At 40.4% G+C, this 22047-nt stretch overlaps 6 protein-coding genes and 1 long non-coding RNA gene across 11 annotated transcripts; 4 read left to right on the top strand and 3 right to left on the bottom strand.

Moving 5' to 3' along the window:
• The first annotated feature begins 393 nt into the window (after nt 1-393).
• On the top strand, nt 394-3604 carry LOC145700017 (unconventional myosin-Va-like). 2 transcript variants are annotated; one of them, XM_081777277.1, is made up of 5 exons: nt 394-528; nt 571-849; nt 890-1453; nt 1781-1813; nt 2061-3604. In XM_081777277.1, exons 1-5 carry the CDS (start codon nt 490-492, stop codon nt 3456-3458), a joined length of 2313 nt encoding a protein of 770 aa, XP_081633403.1. In that variant the 5' UTR covers nt 394-489; the 3' UTR covers nt 3459-3604. The 2 variants fall into 2 exon arrangements, with proteins under 2 accessions (XP_081633403.1, XP_081633404.1); XM_081777278.1 differs by lacking the exon at nt 1781-1813.
• A 1149-nt stretch (nt 3605-4753) lies between these two features.
• On the top strand, nt 4754-9020 carry LOC145700018 (unconventional myosin-Va-like). Of its 4 annotated transcripts, none has more exons than XM_081777282.1 (9): nt 4754-5437; nt 6247-6704; nt 6904-7049; nt 7327-7371; nt 7675-7804; nt 7856-7986; nt 8029-8115; nt 8160-8240; nt 8285-9020. In XM_081777282.1, the coding sequence occupies exons 1-9, from the start codon at nt 4818-4820 to the stop codon at nt 8426-8428; spliced, it is 1842 nt and encodes a 613-aa protein (XP_081633408.1). In that variant the 5' UTR covers nt 4754-4817; the 3' UTR covers nt 8429-9020. The 4 variants fall into 4 exon arrangements, with proteins under 4 accessions (XP_081633408.1, XP_081633407.1, XP_081633409.1 ...); XM_081777281.1 differs by having other exon boundaries at nt 7315-7371; XM_081777283.1 differs by lacking the exon at nt 7327-7371 and adding an exon at nt 7184-7213.
• A 185-nt stretch (nt 9021-9205) lies between these two features.
• On the bottom strand, nt 9206-10589 carry LOC145700020 (uncharacterized). The gene is made up of 5 exons (XM_081777287.1): nt 10197-10589; nt 9921-10022; nt 9741-9878; nt 9654-9698; nt 9206-9309 (listed from the first exon to the last, which is right to left on the bottom strand). Exons 1-5 carry the CDS (start codon nt 10533-10535, stop codon nt 9244-9246), a joined length of 690 nt encoding a protein of 229 aa, XP_081633413.1. The 5' UTR covers nt 10536-10589; the 3' UTR covers nt 9206-9243.
• A 2837-nt stretch (nt 10590-13426) lies between these two features.
• On the bottom strand, nt 13427-15009 carry LOC145700596 (uncharacterized). Its single transcript, XM_081777891.1, has 5 exons — nt 14656-15009; nt 14206-14397; nt 13868-14165; nt 13715-13818; nt 13427-13669 (listed from the first exon to the last, which is right to left on the bottom strand). The coding sequence occupies exons 1-5, from the start codon at nt 14707-14709 to the stop codon at nt 13427-13429; spliced, it is 891 nt and encodes a 296-aa protein (XP_081634017.1). The 5' UTR covers nt 14710-15009.
• Nucleotides 15010-17226: 2217 nt separating this feature from the next.
• Nucleotides 17227-18450, top strand: LOC145698776 (uncharacterized). The gene is made up of 2 exons (XM_081775998.1): nt 17227-17490; nt 17996-18450. Exons 1-2 carry the CDS (start codon nt 17294-17296, stop codon nt 18345-18347), a joined length of 549 nt encoding a protein of 182 aa, XP_081632124.1. The 5' UTR covers nt 17227-17293; the 3' UTR covers nt 18348-18450.
• Nucleotides 18451-18458: 8 nt separating this feature from the next.
• Nucleotides 18459-19298, top strand: LOC145698777 (uncharacterized). Its single transcript, XR_014133949.1, has 2 exons — nt 18459-18806; nt 18855-19298. It is a non-coding gene; the product is annotated as an uncharacterized LOC145698777 (long non-coding RNA).
• A 1170-nt stretch (nt 19299-20468) lies between these two features.
• On the bottom strand, nt 20469-21701 carry LOC145700595 (uncharacterized). Its single transcript, XM_081777890.1, has 4 exons — nt 21550-21701; nt 20983-21188; nt 20821-20906; nt 20469-20779 (listed from the first exon to the last, which is right to left on the bottom strand). The coding sequence occupies exons 1-4, from the start codon at nt 21699-21701 to the stop codon at nt 20552-20554; spliced, it is 672 nt and encodes a 223-aa protein (XP_081634016.1). The 3' UTR covers nt 20469-20551.
• Nucleotides 21702-22047: the final 346 nt, after the last annotated feature.

The following is a 22047-nucleotide window of genomic DNA, read 5'->3' as shown; positions in this document are numbered from 1 at the left end:
CCGTGTGAAACTCACTTTTACGACCTCCAGTTTTTCCTACTATTCGAAACCAAAACTGTCCATGAACCCGCTTTTCAGAAGAAAAGGCGCGTCAAGTAGAGTATGAGAAGAAGAAGTACGGAAGTTCGACGTCTTCTCGAAGCCGCCGCTAAAGATTCTTTGATCACTCATTTATTTGAAAAATTTTGCAATTTTCATCAAAGTCGAGCCATTTTTTTCTATTTTAAAACTGAAACTCGCCACAGATCCTGGGTACTGACAAATCAATCATTTACAGCTTTTAAAAATGACTTCTTTAAAAAGTACTTTGAAATTCAATTTCTATGTATCAAAATAGTACAGTTATCACTACTGTTACTGATCCAGTAGCTCAATTTATTCATTGAATATTGTATTACCTTTTTCATTCAGATGTGTTTTAAAGTTTTCTTGTAAAAGGAGCTTTTAATCGAAATCGTACCAAATCAAGAAGCTATTTTTTATCAAACAATGCCAGCTCAGTCAGATCTTGAAGCTCTTTATGTCAAGGTATGCTCTTGCGGTTGACTGTACCCCTATATTTTCTTTTAGGGAGCGCGAGTTTGGATCCCCGATGCCGAAACAGTCTGGCGCCCCTGCAAGCTCGCAGAAAATCTTGATCCAGAGTCCGATCACGTGAATGTCATCTTCGAGCGCGAGGATGACGCCGGCTCAGACAGCGAAGATGATGACGACGAGTACAATGTGCATAAGTTCAACCTCAAGAAAAATGGGAAGCCGCATTTGCGTAATCCAGATGTTTTATTGGCAGAGAATGATTTGACGGCGCTGTCATTTCTTCATGAACCGGCTGTGTTAAACTCTTTGAAGGTTTGTAAGTCCCCTTTCTCTTTCCTTATCAAATGTCTAGGAACGGTTTGTTCATCGTGAACAAGTGTATACCTACTGTGGAATTGTCCTGGTCGCCATCAACCCCTACCAAGCATGTCCCATCTACGACAATGATTTCATCGAGCTCTATTCAACCCGGGACAACGCAGAACTCGACCCGCACATCTATTCAATCGCCAATTCGGCCTTTACAAATATGACTCGCTTCGGGAAGAATCAATCCATCATCGTCACTGGCGAATCGGGCGCAGGAAAAACCGTGTCTGCAAAGTTCTCCATGAAGTTTTTCGCACAAGTTGGAGGATCATCCGGCCCTACTTCGGGGAAAGACAATGTCGAGACAAAAGTTCTAGCGAGCAACCCGATCATGGAAGCCATCGGAAACGCGAAAACGACGAGGAATGATAATTCGTCCCGTTTTGGTAAATACATCGAGCTTGATTTCGACCAGAAGCATCGAGTAACCGGGGCGGCTATGCGAACTTATCTGCTGGAAAAATCTCGTGTTGTCAGACCGGGACCGAATGAAAGAAACTATCATATATTTTACCAGCTTGTGGCTGCTGCTCAAACTGATCCACAGGTACCTATTCTACCTCTATCGTCTTAAAAAATGATTAATTATTTAACACTCTTTAGAAAACAAAGGTTAATGCTCTACCAAACTATGAGTATCTCTTTAAGATTAATCCTTTTGCTATTTATCCTTTGATTTTTCCTATAAAAAAACTAATTCCTCATTCCCTAGTGGAACCGCCGAGTGAGTATTCTTCCGGCTTTGAGTTTTATTGAGTTTTGAGTTGAGTTACTTTTAATTTGATTACAATTTTCTTGAAGATATATTCGTATCTTCTTGTGCTCCCTGATTACTCGATTTTCTGATGATCCTGAAAATTAGTTAGTTTTTCAGATCGTCAGATTTCCGCCTGACATTGAAAGAGAGGTGAAATTACAATCGTGAATGCCAAAAAGTCAATCAAAAACCATTCAATCAGTCCTTTTCCTTGGTGTTTTATTTAGGTTCAAAAATGATGCATCCATCTTATCTCATTTTTTAGCCACTTGTCTCATCCTCATTCCTTGCACGCGATTAACTTAGATGTTGATTACTCTAGCCTATGCTTAGTTTTTTATCATTTTTATGTAGCTCAACTATATATTCACGTGTTCCCTCCTAACTTGACCCCTAGCTCGCCTCCCTCCATTTGAAAGAAGTGACCGACTTCACCTACCTCACTGCTGGAGAATGCCTAGAAGTAGACAACGTTGACGATGCCAAGGAATTCAGCGAGACTCAATACGCCCTTACTCTCCTGGGCGTCGGTTCAAAAGAGCAAAGTCTCATTCTTCGCGTCCTCGCCGCCATCCTTCACATTGGCAACATCGAGATGACAGAGTCAGGCAACGACTCCGCCTCTCTCGATCCAGCTGAGAAATCTCTCGGAATCGTTTGCACGCTCATGGGCGTCGAAAGCTCGCAGCTCTGCCAGTGGCTTATTCACAGACGAATTCAAACTGTCACCGATGTTTTTGATAAACCATTACGGCTAGAAGAAGCCATCAGCGCTCGAGACTCCCTCGCAAAGTTCATTTACGCGAAGTTATTCGAAATGATCGTGGGTCAAGTCAATGAAGCGCTGAAAACCAAGTCGAAATCAGCGAATTCTATCGGCGTTTTGGATATTTACGGGTTCGAAACCTTCGAAGTCAATTCCTTTGAACAGTTTTGCATCAACTACGCTAATGAGAAGCTCCAGCAGCAGTTCTGCCAGCACGTCTTTAAACTTGAACAAGAAGAGTACCAAAAAGAAAAGCTCAATTGGACGAAGATCGAGTTTTACGACAATCAACCATGTATTGATCTGATCGAAGCAAAACTCGGAGTCCTCGATTTGCTCGATGAGGAGTGCAAGATGCCAAAGGGTTCTGATGATAGCTGGGCGATGAATTTGTACAACCGTCATTTGAAGAAACACAAGAATTTCGACAAACCAAGAACGTCAAATTCCGCGTTTATTATCAAGCACTTTGCAGACGATGTCACATATCAAGTTGAAGATTTTGTGTCCAAAAACCGCGACGCAGTCAATGAAGAACAAGTGGCGATTCTCAAAGGGTCGAAATTTGATCTCGTTGCAAAGTTGTTCCAAGAAAAGGCGCCGCCTCCGTCGAAGAAACCAACACGGCCTGGTGCTCGATCAAAATCGCTGAAAGCAACTGTTGGTCGACAGTTTTCGGACAGTTTGAAAAGCCTGATGGAGAAATTGAACGCAACGACTCCTCATTACGTGCGTTGTATCAAGCCGAACGACGAAAAGGCCGTTTTTACTTTTGAGCCATCGCGTTCGGTCGAGCAACTTCGAGCGTGTGGTGTTCTAGAGACAGTGCGGCTTTCTGCAGCTGGATTCCCGGAAGATGGACGTACAAAGACTTCCGTACTCGCTACCGCGTTCTTCTTCGAGGAAAAGAGCCGAAAATGGAGCCGAGAAAAGCGTGCGAAGCGATGCTTACCCGACTTATTCCCGATGAAGATAAATACGCTTTCGGGAAGACGAAGATCTTCTTCAGAGCCGGTCAGGTCGCGCTGATGGAAAAATGGAGAATTGACAGGTTGAATCACTCGGCAGCGATCATCCAGAAGTTCATCAAGATGTTCATTTACCGACGACAGTACCTGAAAAAACGAGCAATTGCGATCAAGCTTCAAACTGCAGCCCGAGCTTTCCTCGCTCGAAAACAGCTTCAAGAGCTGAGGGAACAGGCTGCTGCGACGAAGATTCAGAGCTGGTGGATGATGACCAAGGCGAGGATCATGTACGAAAAGCTGAGAAGAGGCACGGTTTATGTCCAGAGCTTAGTCAGGAAGAAGTTCGCAATGCAGGCCGCTTTTGGTCTCAAGCGAGAGCAAGCTGCTACGCTGATTCAGTCGGTTTGGCGAATGTATCAGGCCAGGAAACTATTTGTACTGAATATCAGAAGAATCGTCCGAATCCAGTGCTTGTGGCGTGTTAAAGTAGCCCGTCGACGATACAGGATTCTCAGAGCAGAAGCACGTGATGTCAACAAGATGAAATCGCTCAATAAAGGTCTTGAAAATAAAATCATGGAACTCAAGCGAAAAAGCGACGACAAAGCGGCAAAGATTAAGGAGCTAGAAGAAAAACTCGCTAAAGGTCAGTAGTAATTTGTGAAATCGAAAACTGGATTGGTTTCATCTTTGTTCAAAAGAGGGGCTATTGAATAATCTCTTTTCAGCTGACAAGAGCAGCGAGCTCAGTGATGAAAAGGCGGCGGAAATCGTGGCCCAGCTTGGTCAAGTGTCGAATCAGAGAGACGATCTGGTCAAGGAGTCGGCGGAAAAGGACGTTAGAATTCAGGTCAGCTTCTTTTTATTCAAGTTTTCTGTTTTCAACGCGTTTTTCAGGAACTAGAGGCGCTACTCGAAGAGGCGAATCGACAAACGATGGCTGCTAAAAATCAATTAGAACAGACGCAGAAAGTCAAGATTGAACTTGAAGCGGAAAGTGATCAGTTGCGACAAAGAGCGAAAACTTTGGACGATGATCTTTTGCGACTGCGGTCTGAGAGCGAGATAAAGGTCAATGAGTACAGGCGCCAAGCAAGTCAAGGAACAAGTGATGGTGCGGCCGAACTGCTCTCTTCTCAACTGATGGAGAAGGAGCAAGAGTTGAATACGCTTAATCAAAGGAAACGGTTTTGTTTTTATTAATTGCCCAGCGTGCGCTTTTGAATGATGACAAGGAGAGTATTAGGAGTATTATTGATATGTTTTTTTTAACTCATCTATGGCCTCAATTTTTCTTTCCCAGCTCGTAAGCCTGAGTTTATGAATATGGTTGTAAATAGATAACTTATAAAAAACCAACTAAAGGTATGCAAACCTGAACGATGAGCTCCAAATCACTCGAAATCGACAGGCCGACCAAATGGTCGAGGTGACCGCAAAGTACGACACTCTTCAAGTCGAACTCGCCCACGTCAAGGCTGAAAACGAAAAGCTCAATGGCGAGCTGACAGCTTTGACCGACGCTGCTCAGGAAGGCGGAGGCGCTGATGTCGTGATGATCAGAAAGAACGAGTTGTTAATGAAGGACTTGGAATCGATGAAAGAAGCGCAGTTGGCAGAGCAGCAAAAACAAGCGGAGAGAAAGTCAAGGATGCGCTCGACGGAGATGAATACGGACGAAATCGACATGACTCTCCTTGAAACGCTGAAAGCTGAAATGATGAACAAGCAACTTGATCTCGATGAAACGAAAGAAAAGCTCTACGGCCAGGAAATGGGCTCGTCAGAGCAGGTTTCAAGCCTAATGGGAGAAATCTCTCGGTTGACGAACACGAATGAGCGGTTGGAGAAACTATGCAGAAAGTTAAACAAAAAACTCAGAAGCGCGGAGAAGAAGGCAAATGAATTCGCCACGCAAGCTGGTCATAGTGGAAGCCCGCTCTTTCCGTCATCTCCTAGTGTCAGGTCCTTTGACGATAGTCAGGATCAAGATGATATTTCAGTATCGGATTATGATACTAGGAATTCTGCCTCACCAAGGTTAGTTTTGGCGGTTTGGTTTTGTCGTCTTCTGATTGGCTAACACTTAAGGCTATGGTACGCGCGGAGGCCCAAAGCAGAGGAACACTTCTCTGGCCCTGTCAATGCTGGGAGAGTGTACAATAGCTTAAAATGAAGTTCGATCTTAGATCTTCTGATTTACACGAGCTTTTTTCTAAATTCTAACAAAAAAATCACGTGCGGGTGGCTCAAAGTTGTCGTCTCGGTCGAAAAACGCGAAATAAGCCTATATTCAGAGAAACACTCCTCTGAAGTTACGATAGTAAACCCCTCCAATACTTTTTCATAGTAAAGTTCAGACCCTTATCTTAAAAATTACACGAGCTTTTTTCAATTGGTTAAAATTTTTTATGTAAAAAATTTTAAAGTACGAAGGTACCTATTTTTCGTCCGTTTGGCTCCGTGAATTGCCTTGCGGGCATAGCCCAATAGGCGCCGTTTTTATCGCAAATATATGTCCTGAACGTGAGCTTTCCAAAAAGGTATCATATGACACCCTATCATAACGACCAAAAATAGTAAAAATTTTATAATTTCCGCCTTTTAGCCAAAATGCACTAATTTTCGCCACTTTCAATTGCATTTGTGGAAAAATGGGTTGAGATAGAGTTAATACTTATATGGAGTTTTTTGGTCAGAATTTCATGGGGATTCAGAATATTTGGTCAAAAACCGATTCTGAGACTTGACCCTGTGCGCGTACCATACCCTTAATTTTCTGGCTTCTGATTGGTTTAAATCAGTGTTGTTCCTTTTTTATCTAGCTCTTCGATTCATGATATCTTTAGTGCTCCTCAAACCAGCGCTAGAAGTTGGTTCGGCTTGGGCGGCTCCAAAAGCGCAATATCAACAAAAGTGGAAATCGACCGACAACCAAAGAAAGCCTCGGACGGAATCCTCGTCTTCCAAGCTCGCGATCTCGGTTCCGTTGTCAATGCCATTCTCGAAAGTGGCAACAAAATCGGCTCTCCTCGATGCGGCGCAGCTTTTCTCCTCTTCATGGCGCTTCGACACACTGATGCAAGTAACGACGATGCGATGCTGAAAGAGTTGTTGATCGCGATCATCAACGGCCTAAAACGAATGGGAAAACGACACAACCGAAGCTTACCAGGAATCGCCCAGTGGACGTGTGTCGCCATACGCTTTACTCATTTGATCTATCAGTACTCTGGTGAAGCTGACTCGTCTCTAATGAATGATGCACAACAAAACTCACACTGCCTTAAAAACTTCGACATCAACGGTAAATTAGAGGATCAGATATTGAAATCTACGGTAGATTCTAGCTGTCTATTTGAAATTTTTATGGGTTCAACAAGGTATCAATAGATTTAGGTAGAGAATATATAGTGTATCTAACATCACAGTCACTGATTTTATGATAGCTATCAAGACATATTCTAGTAAAAATTCTACATGCATTTTATCATGAAATCCTTCAGAATTCCGCGGTTTCTTCTCCGAAACAGCAACAACCTTGTACAAAAACACGATTTCTCTTCTTCAAGAAAAGCTCAAACCTCTTGTCGTCTCTGCCATGCTCGATCACGATTCCCTCCACGGGAGTGACTCTGGCAAGTCCATCGAGGTACCTATTCGTCAAGTTAAAATCAAGATATACTAACCGTTCAGCAGAAAAACGTAATTATACTTGACAAATGTCTAACAGGTTCAAATCAACCAATTTCTCATTCAGCCAAAATTTCCATTTTCTAATTCTAGTACAATTATTTGTCACCCTTCGCCGTCCAGGTTAAGTTTTTTTCAATTTTATTTTTGTTGTTATTTTGTTCAATTCTTGTTTGTGTGATTTCATTGATAATAACTTGACTAAACTTGTATTGATTATAAAGCGAAATTATCAGCGAACTGGGCATACGCCGCTCCCCAGGCCGAGCTACTCCATTTCAGTAATTATGGGCATGAATCGATGTGTTCATATTTGCATGAAGTTTAAGGAGGTAGACATCCTTAAGTACGATTTTCAAGCAGAGCTTTTGCCAATTCAAGCTTCAATAAATAGCATTAGTTCTTGGAAAAGGCGTTCTTGAGTATCTTGCTAAGGAAGCCTACCCCCTTAATTTTCTGAAGGAAATTCACAAATGATTTCCTTCGCTGTGGTCGTTTGACAACTCAAATCACTGATTCAACGCATGATCTCACTAGCAAATTAACAAACTTCTAGTCTTAACTATTCTCTAACCTCCATTTAGGACCTCATCCGCGAACTGGGTACTTCCTTAGACCTCATTGCCTCCTTTGGTGCTGACGATGTTGTCATCAAACAGATTTGTCGACAGCTTATTTATTATATTGTCTCTATTGCTCTTAATCAATTATGTGGTAGGCGGAATTAAGGGTTTACGAGCTCGCTAAGCAATTCTCTCAATTCAGCTCGAAGAGATTTATGCAACTGGACAAAAGCGATGCAATTGCGCTACAATGTCTCGCAGATTGAAGAGTATCTCTCAAGAAGGGAAATGAGGGACAAGCACATGCTCAAGGAGCTCTCCCCTCTTGTCCAGGTTGGCGAAGGCGTAATTATTAAGGGTATAGCGCGAGTTTAGGCTTCTCAACTGATGCAGGTGAAAAAGCAGGACGAAAAAGATGCTGACAACCTTTTGGCTATGTGCGAAAGTCTCACTGGAGCACAGGTACGCCCCTTAAAACTGATGATCGTTTATCTCCCTGTTTCAAGGTCCTCAAGCTTCTGCAGCTGATAACTCCTGTTCACGAGTACGAAGAGCGTGTACCATCAAAGTTTCTAGCCATAATCAAGGTACGATTGTCTCTTTTTTATTCTCTTTTTTAACCTTTTTTCAGGCGAAAATCGCTAAAAACCCCGGCGTCATCCAGCGCGACCTCAATTACGTGGCCCAGCCCGAGTTCCCATACGTTCCAAGTTCTGTCAAACTAAACGAAATCGACGTTCCTTCCGAAATCCGCAAACATACGCAACTTGTATAAATTCGTTCATTCATACAGTATAAAAATTCGCTCCAACAGTCGCTCCAAACCTGATTTGATCATTCTTTCAAACAAAATGAAGACACCAATCACTCCTATCCATCCTTTTATTTATTTTGTAGATAGTCCTATCTTTTCCAGCCAATAAGAAAGCTCAAAAACTAACCAATAAGATTCGACGCTTCCACATGTGGAATTGACCTGAAAGTGCTTTTACTAACACATTCTTCACCTAAAAGACATTCAAAGTTCGACTCCCTTACTATCCATACTATCCGATACAGATAGTATCACTGTACTTCATCTATCGACCCACCGACTATCTGTGCAATTTCCGGCAGTTTCTTTTTGTTTACGAAAAAATCGATTTTACCTATTTCAAAACGTACTGAAACTAACATTTACGCTAGAATCTTTCAATTAACAGTAACAGTTTTCAACTCTTCATTCTTCTATCTTACACTTTGTTAATATATAAAAAAACTGTGCTTATTCAAAGTATTCATAAATTTTGATTCTTCAAAATGACAGTTCAAAAAATATAAAGTAAATATAACGAAACAGACAACCTTCATTTTAACGCAGCCTTTACCCTTAATTCAAAACTTACTGACCTATTTCTTTTTCGATAAGGAAAAATCTTTATGATCAATTTTGCCATACATTCGCTTTAGTTTTATTTCAATTAAAAAATTAATAAAGTTGCATGAAATTCAACACGACTATTTTTCAGTAGGATACTCATGACGGTTCCCTACTTGAAGGCTTTGAGGAGGATTCTGTGCAGTTGATTTTATTAGAAAAGCTTGGAAAAACTAAGAACGCGTAAAGATTGATTTTGAAAGTGGCGCTCCATCCACATCGGGCGCCGGGGTTTCCTCCTGAAAGAATGAAAGAAAGAAAGGGACTTTAGGCTTCTGGATCGATGTTCTAGAATTTTTCATAAGGTCCTGGTTTTCAACTTTTTTAAGCGTAATCTCATTTGCGCAAAAGTATCAAGAGCAATAATTCATGCAAGTTATGTTTTTTCATAGATTCGAAATATTTAAGGGCGTCATTCCCTTAATCTCAAGCATGCAGAAAATAGAGCGGCAACTTTTAAAATTAAAATCTTAGCAAATATCTTATCTCATGCAAAAATCATTGTACTTATCCGAAATCACTGATACTGACCGATTCCTAGAAGAAAAAAGACTCTCTAAAAGACGTTCAATAAATGACTTACGTCGATGGCATCCGAAAGCTTGGTTCTCGCATTTTCCAAAGCAGCCTAAAATGATTATAAAGCTTGTGTTTCTAGTTTCTTACTGACCTTGAGACCGGCGGTAGAGTTCTTGGCATCTTCGAATTCGTTCTTGAGCGCAATTTTCTCGTTGTCCAATCGCTCCAGCGTGGCTCGGCCATCTTTGTAGATTCGCATCTGGTCGGTTTCGATCCACTTGACTTTGTCCTAGAAAAGGTTGCGCATGAAGAAAGCGAAAGAAGGGGGAACCTTGTAGGAAGTCTCAGCGCGTTTGGTCTGATCCTTGATGTTTTCGATGTTTTTGTTCATGTTGACGATTTTGGCTTCTTTGTCGACATTTGATTGTTTTTCCTTATATGAATTGTTGAGAGATGAATCGGTGGTCACTCATTTATACAGTGATTACTTTAAAAAATTATTTCCACATTCTATTATTTTCGTTAATTTAAAAATGATCTAAAGATATTACAATTATTGTCTTCTCTTTAGTTCTCTATTCTTTTGTGGAAAAAGTCATGAATATACCTTTCGCAGTCGAGTGGTCAAATCTTCAATTCGCTCTTCATGAACTCCCTGTACATTGGTCAGGTGATTGACGAGAGTGTTGGAATCGCGAACTTTGTTCTTCAAAAAGTCAATTTCTTCCCGCCCTCTTCTGAGCACATCCTTCAAGTGTCGCTTGTCGTAGTGCAGTTCGACCATTTGGTTCAACGCGACAGAGCATTTGTCAATCACTTCAGTTTCGATGGATTTGCCACCGTGGAGCAATCGCTCGTCGGAAAGAAGAACTCGAAGGCAGTTTTTGAAGTTTTGGACGTGTCGGTCCAGATCCAAGCTTCCGTAGAGCTCTTCTTGCGACGCCATTTTTTTCTCTTGAAAGCAAGGAAAAAAACGCTTTTTTAGGTTGAGTCGTGTGCGTCAGCGCACAGGGTCTCTTCCTGATTAACACCTTTCTTGATATGAATGATCTCTTTCCCAAAGAAATTTTTTTTCTGATGAAGGAAGCAGAAAATCATGGAAAAGAAAAAAAAAGACAGATGAGTTGGGGGAGAACGAAATATGGAGGCAAAAAACTTGACCTTCTGCTTCAACTTCTGTCCTTGAGTAGCTAGGAAGGGGGGCCACTCGGCTCGGCCTTTTGTGAAGAAAACCTGACTCAGGGTCTGACAAATCTTAAAGGAAAAGCGGCTTTTGCGGTATTCGAAAATTCAATGAAATGGTAATTTTGCGAAGCCGCTTTGCGGCTTCGTTAAAACAAAAGCCGGTGCGCGGCTTTTCAGTAAAGATTAGTCAGACCCTGACTCAGGTTCTCTTTTCATTCTGCCGAGCTCAGGGGCTCATTTCGCCCCTCGTTCAAGCTTCAATTCCATTTGCATGACTCCACCACCAGCCGCCCTCGACAAAAAACTTGCTGGGAGGATGGCATTTGTTCAAATTCCAGCCGATGTTTAACGCTAACTCTTCTCAAATTCCTGTTTGAGTTTCTGTTTGCTCTCAAACATTGCACGTCGGTGTGCCCGTGTTTAAACAAAACGGCCTCCGAGCGACGAAAACGCTAATCTCAAGAAAAATTTATAATTCTGTGAAAATTTGCAGATGCTTGTCACTGCGCATAAAACCGGCGAGTAACGCCGGAGTTGTCATCACTTACTCCTCGAGTAGAGAATATTTCAACTTGAAAATTGAGAGAATAAAATCGTTGAAATCAACAAGGAATTGACGAACAAAATATGGCTTGAATTCAATAATACCGATGCTCGTCCATTTCTACACTATTTCTTGGCTCGAAAACCTGTCTAGAAAGCCTGAGTCAGGGTCTAAGATATCATTAATGAAAAGCCGCGCAGCGGCTTTTTTCAAACAATGCGGCAAAGCGGCTTCGCAAAATTACCATTTCAATGAATTTTAAAAAATCTGGCGAAGCCGCTTTGTTTGAGAGAAAAAAGCTGCTCAGCTTCTTTATATAAAGACCGTAAATGTTTCCCTCGTATTTTCCTTGTTGATTTCATCAGTCTTGAAGCAGAAAAAAATACTCAGCTTTAGAAATTGTTTCGTGCGGTATTTCAGTTCTCATCATTTCGTTCTAGAAGTGTAATACCCATGGAAGCATTTTCTAAGTTGAACAATCGACGCTTTATATTTTGGAATGGACAGGTTCGAATGAGTCAGGAATGTAAAAGATGCTGCTTTTCGTGACGCTCTGAAAGTCATTCAATTATTCATGGAACTCGAAGTTGTCAAGAAATATAACCTGGAAAACAATCAAGCTGACGATGATTATTCCGACAGTCGCTGCCAGTGCTACGAGACCGCCTTTGAGAGGGTCTGACTTTTCTGAATTAGAGAAGAAAGGTGTTTAATAAATCATCATTTTGATGAGCTTCAGCTCAAGCTCAGACCATTCATATCGAGTAAAGAACGACTTTCCAGGCGGTCGTTAGTTTCGGTACGCTACCATGAGCCTGATATAAAAGGTTGGTACAAAGGAGCTGAAAAAAGCTCAGTCGACCGATTCGATAATTTTTTGAGCCAAAACTTTACACATCCATTATTTGTCAATATGATAACGAAGCCGCTTGCGGCTTCGAGAAACATAAGCCACATTTTTGCGGCTTCGAGAGACAAAAGCCGCATTTTTGTGGCTTCGAGAAGCAAAAGCCGCATTTTTTCGGCTCTTTTTACCTGAAATTTTTATACTCTTTCATTTTTTCAAACCTCTGCCAAAGTCAACAGCATCATCATCAGCACTAGAAATATCCATCTTCCTCTTCTTTCCGTAATCATGTTTTCAAATCTTGTGTTTTGCGCTCTGTTCTTTCGGAGATCTGATTTCTCTCTTCTGAGGAAAAAATAATTGTGTTTGTTATTTTTTCTTCGGATAATCTACTTTAACTACTTGTCGATTGATTTTTTTTTCTTCACCAGCAAAGCAAGGTGTCGGGTGTGAGCATTGATTTGAAAAAGATGATCGCTCTTTTTTGTGAATTCTCAGAGGTCAAAATTAAAAGCTTTCCCGAGACTCTCGTTCTACGAGAGTACGAACGGGTATTGTTTCAATTTTAATTGAGACAAGCAATTGCCAGGTCGATATACTAATTTCGAACGAGCGCGAGCTTTCAACCCCTTAGCGGTTAAAATTTAATCCGAAAGGTCAATCAATGATTTATCTTGTTTTATTTCAGCATTTCTGATTCTGTAAATTACAGTCAATAAAACAGATCAAGAAGCTCTTAGTTTATTCCTTATAATGGAACTCAAGGCATTTATTTGAAAAGAAAAAGGGAAAATAAAAGAACGAAAAACGAAAAATAATTTCGCTTTTCGCTAGAAACAGCTTTTTCGCAAATAAATGGTCTTTCTTCATCACAGCTTACTCCCAGATCAACTGCAATGATCGTCGAATTTTCGGTTGTAGTAAGTACCCCACAGAGATTCCTTGCAATAGTCTCCTCAATAAGCTGTTGATCAATGATCCTTCCAATTGTTGATGTCATTTGGCTAGAGGAGTCAGAATCAATGCTGAAAAAAAATTTTTCTCGGTAGAAAATCTCCGAAAAATAACTCAATGTATGCTGCTCCGATTTGCTCAAGACTCTTCAAAAGCTGGTTGTTCATGTATTCCGGATAGCCAGCAAGCTTTCCTCCTTGTTTTCCGCAAAATGATATGGCAGATTCAAAATCTCTCCCCTCTGTGAAAAATCTTATGATGATTTTTTTACCAGAATATCGCAAAAAAACATTTTTTTTTTCTAAAATCATTTCCTGAGACATTCGCCAGTTCCAGTCGGGCTCCAATTTTCTTCGCAGGAAAGAATATTTTCTTTGTGGTAATTTCCCGTCATTTGCGCTGTGATCATTCCTGGTATAGACGCGTCAGGGACGATTTCTTGCTCAACTACTAAAGATGGCTTCTCGCAAACATAATTCACAGTTTCGCCACAAAGAGAGGCATCAGAAGAAATTTCCCACATGTTGATGTCTTCATATTTTTTGATGTTCTGAAAAGAAGAATTTTTCAAATGTGCTTTGTTCAATCAACTTACAGTGCATGTTTCATTTGGCTGATTGTAGATATGAGTGACTGTAATATCAGGAAACCAGTAGCTCAATTGGAAGAGGACATCCATTGATGCTCCCTGAGATTCACCTGAAATGAACGGTTAGGGCTTACAGCAGCTTCTGCAAGTGTATCATACATTCGTCCGAAATACCATCTTCATATGCCAAAACTTTCAAACAGTTATTCTTTCCATCTTCCAGCCAGCCTTCTTCGCAAGCACTCGATTCAGAGTTTTTCGAATCCAGTAGATCCGAGCCTAGGACATCCTGATTTCTGACTTGACAATCTGTTGTCGAACAAGCTGTAAACGGAACAGTCGAGGCACAGTTGGCAGGAGCGATTGAGATTGACGATGCAGTGACGCGAAGGACCAGGCAATTTTCGTTGTTTGCGACGCGTTTCTTTTTGAAATCATTGATGAGTGTTCCGTAGTGCTAGAAAAAGATTTTCTTTTTGATGAAAAAAGAGCCCTACTTCAGATAAATCCGCAGTGCTCCTCAACCCATTTTCCACCAAGGAGACATAGAAGAACTCCCCATTTTCATCGACAATCCTTTCAAAGGGAAGCCAAAAGTAGACCTTTTCCAAATTATAATTCGAATTGCCACCAAGTGTTCGGCTAAACATGTTGACATTCTCCACCAAATTTTCCTCCAAGAATTTGAGCTAAAAGTTTGAACTTATTTTTGATGAAAGAGGTCATCAAATAAAAACTCAAATAATCATCAAATAATATTAAATCAACGAGACGCTTTATTGTTCCGTCTGCCCAGTTATCTCAGCTGCCTTGCATGGTGGCAAAGAAAAGAAACCATAAGCAATAAAAAAGAACCCGCACAGAAGCTTTTTCCCAGCTGATAAAATACAAAATTTTGATCGATTTACTTGACAATTATTGTCAACCAGACATTCTTCTTTGCTTACTTGAAAAAGCTTGTCGCCTCTAGAATCACAAAAACCGACCGCTTCGTTGATCATTAGAGGTTGATAATTGATCGAAAATCCTGGGATTTCCAAGGGATAACAAGGCGGTCTTGGGATTTTCGCCGGCTGATGCGCGTTGCAGTAGATAGCAGGGTACCAGCCGCAAGCACCTTGCTCCGCAGAGGAATGGCTCGAATAGGGTTCCCGGAAACCCAAGGAAAAGAGGGAAAAATAAGAGGCAAAGGCAAGGTCGCATTCGCAAACGGCATTGGAACATTCGCCATTTTGGTAAGAGCAGATTGTTTCATTGGAATCGGTTTTGGTGAATTTATACGAGGCGAATTGAGGATCACATGATTCACTCTCAATGGTTTTCTCACCCTAACGGCCTAACCCTAACCCTAGTCAAATGCGTTTCGAAACCACTTGCCCGTGCGTACTCATCAATTTCTGGTAGCACTTTTTGAGCCGGAAACAATGACTGTCGTACGCGTCTTTCTTCGAGTTTCAAATCAATGATCAATCTTCATGATATCATTTTTATATTTCCTGAAAAGACACTTTTCCGAGTGGTCTTTTTTTCAGAAGAAAGCTGGATCAGCAGTGTCCAAGTTTTTATTATGCTGTCTAAGGTGCGGTTTCTTTGATCATTCCATTTTACGGTGCTTTTCGACGAAAAATCAAGAGTCAATTATCGTCATTTCCAGCCCGCGAAATAAAGATTGAAAACTCGAGTTCCTACTGGGAATCCAAAGCCCTCCTCGCCCATTTTCAGCCATTTCGCGTCGAAGAAACAGTTGCATCCGTAGTTGAGGGTTTGATCGAGAAAGTCATCGGTTATTGAGGAGTTGACGGACTTGATGATGTCTCTTAGACCGAAGCTGCTTGAAATTAATAATAGCAAAAAGGCAACATTTTTTGATCATTTATGAATTTGAGCGGCCGGAAGTAAAAATCCTTGATTTGAAATTTTTACGAAAATAAAGTCATCCTGTAACAAGACTCCTACTGATAGTTGGTCTGTTGTTAGTTTTCAAACTTTCTTTTACTGTATTATAATAATGCTATTATCAGTCATTTATTTTAACTTGATGATAAAAAGCATATTTCTGCCCTAAATGTGGCGCTGTGGATGTTTTAGACAGGTCATTAGCTAATCTATATTAAATTATCTATAAGATTTGACAAAAACTATCTTGTGGTTTGCAAATTCTGAAAGAATGATTCATGTTTCTAGAGCCGAATCATCGAAAATTCTCTGATGATTTTTCACTACTATTAGCGCATTCATTGATTATCTGCTATGAAATCATCGAAATTTAGGGAGATTCATGCGCTAGAAGAATATTATCTTGAAGTCACGTTTCATAATTTAAAATACTGTTTTTTTCAATACAGGAGTTTTGTTTATTTTCAATGAAAATTTTCTGCTTTTAAAAACTTCCATAAAACCCAAAATTGCATGAAGAAGCGCAAATCGAATAATGACTTCAAAAGAGGGATGAATAGGTTGGGTCGGATTGTAAAAGAGAGTGAGATCACCCCCGGGAGGGATCGAACGGAGACTCCCTGGAGATTCTGAACAGATTGAGCCGCTCCACTCGATTTTTGAAAACGAGAGGAATTGAAAGATCTGCTCAGAATCTGTCTCTCAAATCATTTTTTTATCTTATACTTTTTTCGATAAAAGAGAGATTTGAGATTTAAGAGCTCTAATTGGGAAAATCTCTAATTGGAAAAGGTAATTTTTCATTGAAATAATTCAAAAATGAAACTGAGTAAAAAATATCGCGGCTATATTTTTTTGAAATCATAATAACGTAAATAATGATTACCGCAATGCGATAAAAAAGGTATTTTCAGTTTTTGATGGCAGTTAGCAAGTGGCACTGTGTGAAGATGTATTTTTATAAGTGTTGATCCAGAAATTTTGAAAATTGCCTTATCAAAACTTTTATTTTTGGCTCGTTTTCAAGAGGCGCATTTCCTGATAATCTTATTCAAGACAAAAAAGGAAATTGAAAATTTACCACGAGCCTGAGCTTGGAAAAAACCTGACTCAGGGTCCTAAATAAGCTGAAAAGGAGGGCAAAAAATAAAATTTTCATCAAATATATTTTCAAGCAAAGCCGCTTTGCGGCTTCATTTTCAAAAAAGCCGCTACGCGGCTTTTCATTTTGTTTTTTCACTGAAAAATTTTCAGGACCCTCACTCAGGTTTTTCCTTGGGCTGCTTTTTCCTCAGCTGCGAGCGAAGGTCTGATAAATGCAGTTTTCTCCTCTTTTTCATGAGAAAATTGACAATTATCGCTCGAACTTCGGAAGTATTATCAGCAATCTACGACTATAATTATTGTGCATTTGCATCTGTCAGTCCCAAACCTAAGACCTACAAGACAAATTAAAAAAACAAGCAAGCTGAATCTATCGACCCTATCGCTTTCTATCGGCGCTAATTAGACCTGCTGATGCTCATGAAAAAAAAAACGACCTCCCGTAGTTAACGATCGCTATTTATTTGCCTTGATCAAAAACGGCGCGTTCCGTTCAGAATAACCAAACTACTTTTTACGCTTCGTAAACAAAGTCCTAAAAATAAAGTTCCTTTTTTCGCGGTCAAAAAGAAAAGCTAAAAAAGGATGAATCGGCAGTGGAGGGCGCGCGAGAGGAGTCAAATGGAGGATAAAGCTCCTCTCGCACTTGAGGACTTGCAGACGGAAAAGAGAGACAGTAACTGGGAAAACATTGAGCTAGAAGATTTTGAGTACAGTAGACGAAGAATGATAAGCATTCAATGGACTTGTGATGAGAGGACTGGAGATGAAGTTTTTGAAAAGTAAGAATTTCAAAGCATTTTCTCCCGTTTTTTGCCAAATTTCAAAAAAATTTCTAGGCTAGGGTTTGAACCACAGAAATTTTGGCTCGAAAACCTGTGTATAAAACTGACTCAGGGTCTTGAAAACCCTGACTCAGGTTTGTGCACAGGTTTCCGACGATAGACTAGAAACCTCATTAAGGGTGTCAACATCGGTTAGGTTTAAGTTAAGTCGACTAGATTTTTAGCCGAAAATCGATGTTGACGCCCTTAAACCATATTTTTATCTCAATAAAATGAGTTTTTTTTTTCCAAAAGTTTGCTGAAGTTTATTCATCAAAGTTTATCCATTCAAAAGTTGAAGATGCAATTGCAAATATTTTTATTTCGAATGTTAATTTGTCAAATTGAATAATAAAAAACGCAATCACGAGATAAATCACCGTCTCAAAAAAGGGTTTGCTTTACTTATTAAAAGGCTGACGAATTGAATAGTATGGTAGCAGAAATCAATTTTTAATTTCAGCACCCGACTCTTGCCAAGCGAGCATATTTATTTATGGAACAGCCTCGTCCGCGAAAAGAAGAAGTCTTCAATCTCGCGAGTTCCGCCGACTTTGAGCAGATCATCGAGCAACAGCTCTTCCGGGATCGAGTCGGACTCTGACAGCACCGGACTTGGCGAAATGGAGGGGATGAGCATCGCGCAAAGAATTCAAAAATTGGGAGGAGCGCCTGCTGTTGAAAGAAAAGTTCCGAAGACAGCGAGGACAAATTTGGACAGAAACTCGTCGGGATTCAGTGAAATGCAAAAGGAAGGGGATATCAAGATGATCATTTTGTATAAACTAATTTATGCAGATACTAACGATCGTTAGTGCAAGCCTCTTCTTTCTTTTATATTTCGGACGTAGAAATTTTCATTCAACAAAACACCGCCTGATTGAATATAAATTTATAATGAGTTTTTCAAAAATATGGTGTTTTCATCGCACTATCCAATCAATTTCATCCCTCAAAGTCATCGTCGCTCAAGAAAATGCCCCCTCCTCCACCACCACAGTCCTCCAAACCAAAATCACCCTCCACTTCTTACCAGTCTCATCCTGTCTTCTCCAATTCCCAACCCTCTTCGAGGCCAAAAGCTCCAGCAAAACCAAAGCGAACCAAGTCCAACCGAAATTCGACAATTCAGCAGTCTCAAGAATCTCCAGATTCTCCAGAATGTCCATCTGCTCTAGAAACGAGAAAAATGAACATACAAGTAAAGCTAGAAGATGTCGTCTACACTGAATTAATGAGAAACGATGGGGATGAGGAGAATGTTTATGACACAGGTGCAATCTTCATCGATTTCGATGAGTGTCGAACAAGGTTCAATTTAGTTTACAACGAAGATAATCGCAGCCAGACGCGAAATCCGAATAGCAGTCTGAATAGAAGCATCAGGCCCAGCTTCCCACCGCCTCCGGAACGGGTTTCCCACAATTCTTTTGAACTCTTATCAATTCCATCCTTCTGGAGGAGAATCTTTGATATTTGCTTTCGAGTGTTCTAGAATCTAGTATAAAACCCCGAAAAAGCCTTATGAAGCCATCGTAAAAATGAACAATTCCTCGCTGAACTCCTACCCTCACGAGTTGATCCACACTTCAATCGACATCCCCGAAAAGCGCGAACGATCAAAGTCCTCCTGTCTTCCCCTCATTCCTCCGCAGACGAAATTGTGGTGGAGAAACTTCAAAATGATCGCCATTTTAATCGTGACCCTGATCTGCGTGATTGTGATTCTCGTCTTGACTTTTACAACAAATAAAGTGTAGCCAAGATCGACTTTTTCAAGAAATAGACAGACCGAGATTTCCGTCGCTCATCAGCTTTGAAAGAAAAGTGGCGATTTCCGATCAGACGCAGAGCTCTATTTTTAAAGCTGATTTATTACCGACAAAACTATGTTTTTAAGATGAAAAAGAAGCCATAAAAGAGCCGCAGGTTTTCTTTCAAAAACTCAGAAGAATCTCGTTAAAAACATAAAAGAAAAGCTGAAATAGCTGATAATTTTTGTTGTCGCTTGTGTCGAATGCTAGAATGAATCGTTCTTTCGCAAAACTTCATTTTTTGCGCTTTTCGAAAGACGCGATTTCATGCTCGATCTCGACCAATTTTTTTTTCTGAAAAAGCTGGTGGCTGCTCTCTTTGTGTTTCTTGTAATGAGTTGAGGAGCAGAAGCGGGTCGGTTTTATAGGAAGGGGTAATCCCGGTGACTTTTGACGTTGGATCAGCTGGCGACGAGCGCGACCTTCTCAACTGAACACGTGGAATGATGTTTACGAGCAGAAACGGGACTTCCAAGCGGTTTCAATGGAAAGAAAATTCGATAACTTTCATGGTTAAACTTTTATTAATAAAAAAATCCACTGAAGGTCTGGCTAAGTGGAGTTCTTCTTATGACAAATACTATATTTGAAATATAGTATTTTTTGATCTGCGTGAGATTTTTCGTCTTTTACAGGATGCAAATATTTTAATATAAAATGTTGTTTCGTTAAAAGTTTTTTTTTGCTCACGAAAAGTAGAGATTTAAAAATTTTGTAAATATTAAGGCATCATAAAACTCATTTTAATAGCTTATTTTTCAATTTTTAGATAGAGGACAAATTGACTAAATCAATTTATTACAAATATGCTCTTCACTTATCCCTACAGAAGTTGAGCCGACTGTACTCTCGTCTACTATGCAAATTTGTCCTTATGAAGATCGACACGCTTACATACGGAAAACTGTTGCGAGTTGAATTCAAAGGTCTCGAAGATTTCTCCAAATCCAAGTTACCTTTCTTTCAAATCTTTACCACCCATTATCCTCAGGATTATTTTCGAACACGTAAATGTCGGAGGGATAGACTACGATCTTTCGAAAAAGCTCGCGAGAGTAGTCACATGAACAGCGATAGATTGCGGAAGATTTGCAAATGTTTCTTTATTTGTACTGGTATCTTTCTAAAAATTGAACAGAAAAGGCATCAAGAAAAGTAGTGCAGAGTCTGACAAAAATTAAATGCTAAAAATCTCCAATGCATCATCATTGAATCAGCCTCCTCTCGAGCAGCTGATCGACAAAGATCTTTTTGCACACAATTTGCAGGAATTCGGTTCGGTCGATGACGGCGTTTCTGTCGACGTCGGCGGATTTAATGATGGCTTCGAGCTCTTCCCGGTCGAGGAATTTTCCGTGCTTCATCATCCAAGTCTGGAACTCGCGAATGTCGATGGTGGCGTCTTTGTCGGCGTCGAAGATATCGAATTGGGTCTTGAAAAATAGATATATTGGCGGTTTAAACTGAGGTTTACCTGAGAAGAAATGTTTTCGTAAGATTCTTCATCGTCTCCTCCGACAATCTTCGCGAAATCGTCGATATTCAGTCTCGTATTCTTTCCTTAAGAAACTCATGAGTTCGTCTTTTCTGATTTCAAATTCAAATCAAGGAAGATCTCCTTTTTCCTCGGACTTACCGGTGACCTGAACGCAGAGCTTCTCAATCACAGGCGCGATAACTTCAGCTTTACGACCGAAAACTTGATTCGCGATGTGCGCTGGTGTCACAACCTCTTCTCCGCCGGAAATGACCCGGAAAATGGTCTCCGCCTCGGCTCGCTGAAGCCGGTGCACGACGATGGAATCGAAGAGCAGCTGGTCGGAGAATTTGTACGCAACTTTTCTTTTTCAAGGGTTAAAAACTATTTCTTGGAATCGTATAAAAAGTTCGTGAGAAGACTTCTGTGATTATAATTTTGTTTTGTTTAATAAATCCTAAAAAATCTGGCTTCAATCTTTCTAAGTGTAGTTCCATAGATTTAAAGCTTTATCTTATCACCTTATTTTTGAGTTTCTTTTATTGTATCTTTTATTAGCCCTTTCCTTGAAGCTTGTTTGAAAATGTTCATAAAAGACATTTTCGCTTATTTTGTTATTTTTCTCTCACTTTTTGGAACTCGTTAATCCCCGATTTTTTTTATAACAGGTGATTTTGTCTCGAACTCGAAAATATCATTCTGGTGTGTTCGTCCGGGGCTTGGAACCGAGCCAACTTGAGCCCAGGCTGATCCGGCGGCCAATCACGAGGATCGATTTCGCTCAGTAGTTGCGCAACAATGACGCGAATCGGGCCATACTCGCGCTGGCTGAGCCCCAACGGATGATCTCGTCGCGCCCACCAATCAGTAGAGCGCATTGGGGGCACCTTGAAAGTGTTGCGCCAAATGAGGTCATTGCCAGAACAAGACAGAATGAAATCGAACCAAGTTGGCCAAGGGTCTTTTGAAGTTTAAAATTATTGATTACAAGCTGAGCTGATTACCCTGGGTTTTCCTTGTTTCTTTTCTTCTTGGTGGCTCAAATTGAAAGTTCAATGAAGAAACTTCTACATACAGTTTATTATTAATAAATGCAATTGAATTTAATCTATATCGAGTCTCTCTCTTTATTTGTCTGCCCTCTTTTTAATGGCCGAATTTAACGTTCTGCCAATAATAACGTAAATAAATTAACACGGTGTCTCATTTCCCCCCACTCACAGA

This window comes from Oikopleura dioica, chromosome 2, assembly GCF_907165135.1.
Source record: "Oikopleura dioica chromosome 2, OKI2018_I68_1.0, whole genome shotgun sequence".
Lineage (NCBI taxonomy): Eukaryota > Metazoa > Chordata > Appendicularia > Copelata > Oikopleuridae > Oikopleura > Oikopleura dioica.
This window is presented reverse-complemented; position numbering and strand designations above follow the sequence as displayed.